Below are 3,969 nucleotides of genomic sequence, written 5' to 3' on the forward strand. Positions count from 1 at the left end.
TATAATTAGTCTAAGATTTTTCAATTTTCAATCGCAGTTTATTAAATAACGAGCCAAATTTGTTGAAGTATATCATTAAGAGCACATGTTTCAGAGCTCAACAGATCTATTTATCAAATAATATCGTTAACACAATAGAAATAAAAAATAAATTTCACAAGTTTTTATTTTTCATTTCGTATTAAAGGTGATTTTATTATACTGACGATATACTGACGATATATATCGCTTTGATTAAGATGAATAAATACGATATAATTTAAATAATTTTCACAATTTTAAAAATATTTTTACCTCGCATCTCACTTGCTTTTACATTTCGCTTCTTTTGAAAAACAAAAGAAAATTCTATATTAATCCTACTGTTAAAATTATTGTCTATGTATATTTATTCCTTTTTTGTAAGATATTGTAAAATCATGCAAAGATTTTATCCAGCGAATACGTGAATCAGTAAATGCGATTCTCGATGAGTTTTGTGTGCCATATATGTCTTAAATTTACCGAGGTAACGGGTGTTTATGTGGTGGTGCGTACGTCCTGGAGACTTAAGGAGAGTTAAATGAATGAGCGTACACGTGCGCATGTGTCGCGCGCGCGACATGTACTAATGTCTCGACCCCGACGTTGCAGGCAAGAATATACATCATAATATGTCTTCGTTCTCCGAGACTGCCGCTCTTAACTATCTGAAAACTCACTCCGTGGAGTTCGTTAATTACAACAAGCGGCAAATGAGTCGAATATATCCAAAGGGCACGAGGGCTGATTCATCGAATTACATGCCCCAGGTAACTGCGACGATACACAAACGCATTTAGATTCCCCGCAGAGTTATTACTCACGTTATATCTCTGCATAGAAAGAACGATTTTAATATATCTAAAAATTTAGTTAGATACAAATCTAAAAATAATTTTCTTGTACTCAACATAATTATGATTATTAAGTTAGAATTTGTTTTGATGTTAACATTTTTTTGCAGTATTGCTGATCATATTTGAGTTACTTATATAATTATTTTAATATTTCAATAAAATTATTTTCAGATCTTTATTTGCAATATTTTTAAGATTCTTAGCAAAAGCGTTTTTTTTTTATTGTTTAATATTATACATACAAATTGCATTGAAAGTCACACGTTCTTTCATTAAATATTATTTTAAGAATGATCATTTTACATATACTTGTTTTATGCGAGGTATTTTACCTAGGTTTTTTGGAATGCTGGCTGTCAGATGGTGGCTTTGAATTTCCAAACTCCTGATTTGCCGATGCAGCTTAATCAGGGAAAATTCGAGTATAACGGTACGACGGGTTATCTGTTAAAACCGGACTTCATGCGAAGACCCGATCGAAGCTTCGATCCCTTTTCCGAGGACGTCGACGGTATCATCACCGCGCAGTGCGCAGTTCAAGTCATAGCCGGGCAATTCTTGTCGGATAAGAAGGTGGGCACGTACGTAGAGGTAGACATGTACGGTCTACCAGCAGACACGATCAAGAAGGAATTCAGAACACGGATGGTGCCGGCGAACGGTCTGAATCCGGTTTACAATGAGGAACCATTCTTGTTCCGGAAGATTGTGCTTCCTGATTTAGCAGTACTCAGATTCGGTACTAACGCTTCTTTCTTTACATGGATCCATTATAATATAAATTTGAAGTAAATAAATGTTGATGTCTACAACTCAAATATTTTTCAATCATTATATTTCATTTCCGACAGGTGTGTACGAAGAAAATGGCAAATTGCTCGGACAGCGAATCTTACCTTTGGACGGCCTTCAGGCTGGTTACAGACACATCTCCTTGAAGACCGAAGCGAACTTTCCGATGGCGTTGCCCATGCTCTTCTGCAACATAGAGTTGAAGATTTACGTCCCCGATGGATTCGAAGGTAGTATCCCAGCGGCTCAAAAATAGTAGCACTCTTCACGGCATTCTCTCACAAGCACGCCTCCAATTTCAGACTTTATGGCCGCCTTGTCGGATCCGGGCGGTTTTAGCAAGGCCGCCGAGAAGCAAACTGAAACGATGAAGGAACTCGGAATAGAACAGACCGATGCTAAAAAGAAGAAAGAAGAAGAAACGAAAAAGGGTAATAACATTATGTATAATTATATTTTTATATTAAAAAATAATGATTCATTTAAATAAGGTAAGGGAACAAATTGCACCAAATATATTATTTAATTGTTACACATATGATTATATATACAATTCTTTTATAATTTCAGCAGAGACATTGAAACTGGAACCTATTACGTTAGAATCCTTAAAAAGGGAGAAAGGTTTTAAAATAGGCAAAAAACACCAGAAAGAATTGGATACTCTAAAAAAGAAACACGCTAAAGAGAGGCAAACTATGCAGAAGAATCATTGCAGTGCCATCGAAAAATTAACTAAAGGAAAAGAGTGCGTTGAAGTTTTCTACTTCAATGTAATTCTATCGCGCGAAGGAAATTTGAGAAATTTAAAATATTATATTTAATATTATATACAAGATATCTCAAGATTTAACAGACAAATTACCGGAAGATATTCGATAAGTAAAAATAGAAAAAAATGTTATTTAATAAAATTTGATTAGAAATTCTTTATTACAAGATTATAAACAAATATAAAACGAAATATGAAAAAGGAAACAACGTATTTTCATTGCATAGAATATAAAAGTGTACATTTCGTATATGAAAAGATAAAAGATGTTAGATTTCCATCGTCATAAAATAATAACTGCCATGAAATATCAATATTCTATCAAAATATCACCAAAATGTTCAATATTTGTTTATAATTTCGCAATAAAGCATTTCTAGCTAAACTTTATAATATTTTTTTCTTATATTCCCTTTGATAGAACAGGTTCCTATAATTTGTCCGTTAAATTATGAGATTCTGTTTATTTAATATGTTATTTAATATACATGATATTTTTAGCAAAAATACTTTGGCGCAAGATGCAAATGTCAAGAAAATTATAAACGAACAAACGGCTCAATGGTCTACCATAATGGAAAAGCAGAGAAAGGAGGAATGGGATTTATTGAAAAATCAGACACAGAATTCTCGTGACGAGTTAAAGAGACTGATCGAGATTGTGCAAGCTACACAAATTAAACAATTACAGGCGAAGCACGACAAGTTGGTTCACATCATTTATTTGTTTTGTTATACTTCTTTGCTACTGCAAAGATTTGAAAAATAAGTTCTAATATTTTTTGCCATATCGTTTAAACACGTTATTCTAGAGACATAAAAGATATGAATACCAATCAAGCGAAAGTATCCGTGGAAATGGCAAAAGAGGTAATGAGTGATAAGACTTTGAAGACAAAAGGTGAGAAGGACAGGCGACTTCGCGAAAAGAAGCAACAGAATACGAAGAAATTCGTGGAAGAGAGAAAGACTATAGAAATCAAGCAAGGTCGTGAGAAAGAGAAGCTGAAGGCTACACATGAAAAACAAGTAGAAGAGTTGGACAAGGACATCAATACAGTAAGTTTGAAATAGCTCTTAATTCTAATGGTCTTTTTTAATAATATATCGAATTTTCAAGTAAGTTTGTGGAAGACAGCATTCTTTTCTTCATGATTCTCTTTAGAGTTTTCAAATTAAGTTTTAACGGATTAAAAATTAATTTCTGTTCTTTATTGAATGAAGAAAAAAACATACAATTCTTATTATTTTATTGTTTAATGCTCGCGAATAGAAAAACCGCGTAATAAATAAGTATAAAATATAACGAAAGCAATTGTAATTTTTATTTATAAAATTAATGTGATTTTGTAAAATAATACACATTCATTCGGTAATGTTGCAGAGTATTGAAATATACGAGAATGAAGTGGTTGAATACAATTTATCGCCTAAGACGGAATTCTATATATAATTTTTCTTAACATTTCTAATCATTTCTGTTATCATTTGTTAATATTATTGTTTTCTATTTTATGTAATATATAT

The 3,969-nt window shown here is 32.3% G+C and overlaps 1 protein-coding gene across 1 annotated transcript in view; it reads left to right on the forward strand.

Annotated features, from left to right (window-relative positions):
- The window catches only part of LOC108687948 (1-phosphatidylinositol 4,5-bisphosphate phosphodiesterase-like), a 7,867-nt gene extending 3,972 nt beyond the window's left edge, over positions 1-3,895 (forward strand). The window contains exons 12-19 of the mRNA XM_018193993.1: positions 634-791; positions 1,215-1,617; positions 1,730-1,900; positions 1,973-2,101; positions 2,241-2,418; positions 2,944-3,147; positions 3,255-3,501; positions 3,827-3,895. Coding sequence (XP_018049482.1) covers positions 634-791; positions 1,215-1,617; positions 1,730-1,900; positions 1,973-2,101; positions 2,241-2,418; positions 2,944-3,147; positions 3,255-3,501; positions 3,827-3,895 — 1,559 coding nt within the window. The remainder of the gene's footprint in view (positions 1-633; positions 792-1,214; positions 1,618-1,729; positions 1,901-1,972; positions 2,102-2,240; positions 2,419-2,943; positions 3,148-3,254; positions 3,502-3,826) is intronic.
- Positions 3,896-3,969: the final 74 nt, after the last annotated feature.

The sequence above is a fragment of the Atta colombica genome, unplaced genomic scaffold, assembly GCF_001594045.1.
Source record: "Atta colombica isolate Treedump-2 unplaced genomic scaffold, Acol1.0 scaffold222, whole genome shotgun sequence".
Classification (NCBI taxonomy): domain Eukaryota; kingdom Metazoa; phylum Arthropoda; class Insecta; order Hymenoptera; family Formicidae; genus Atta; species Atta colombica.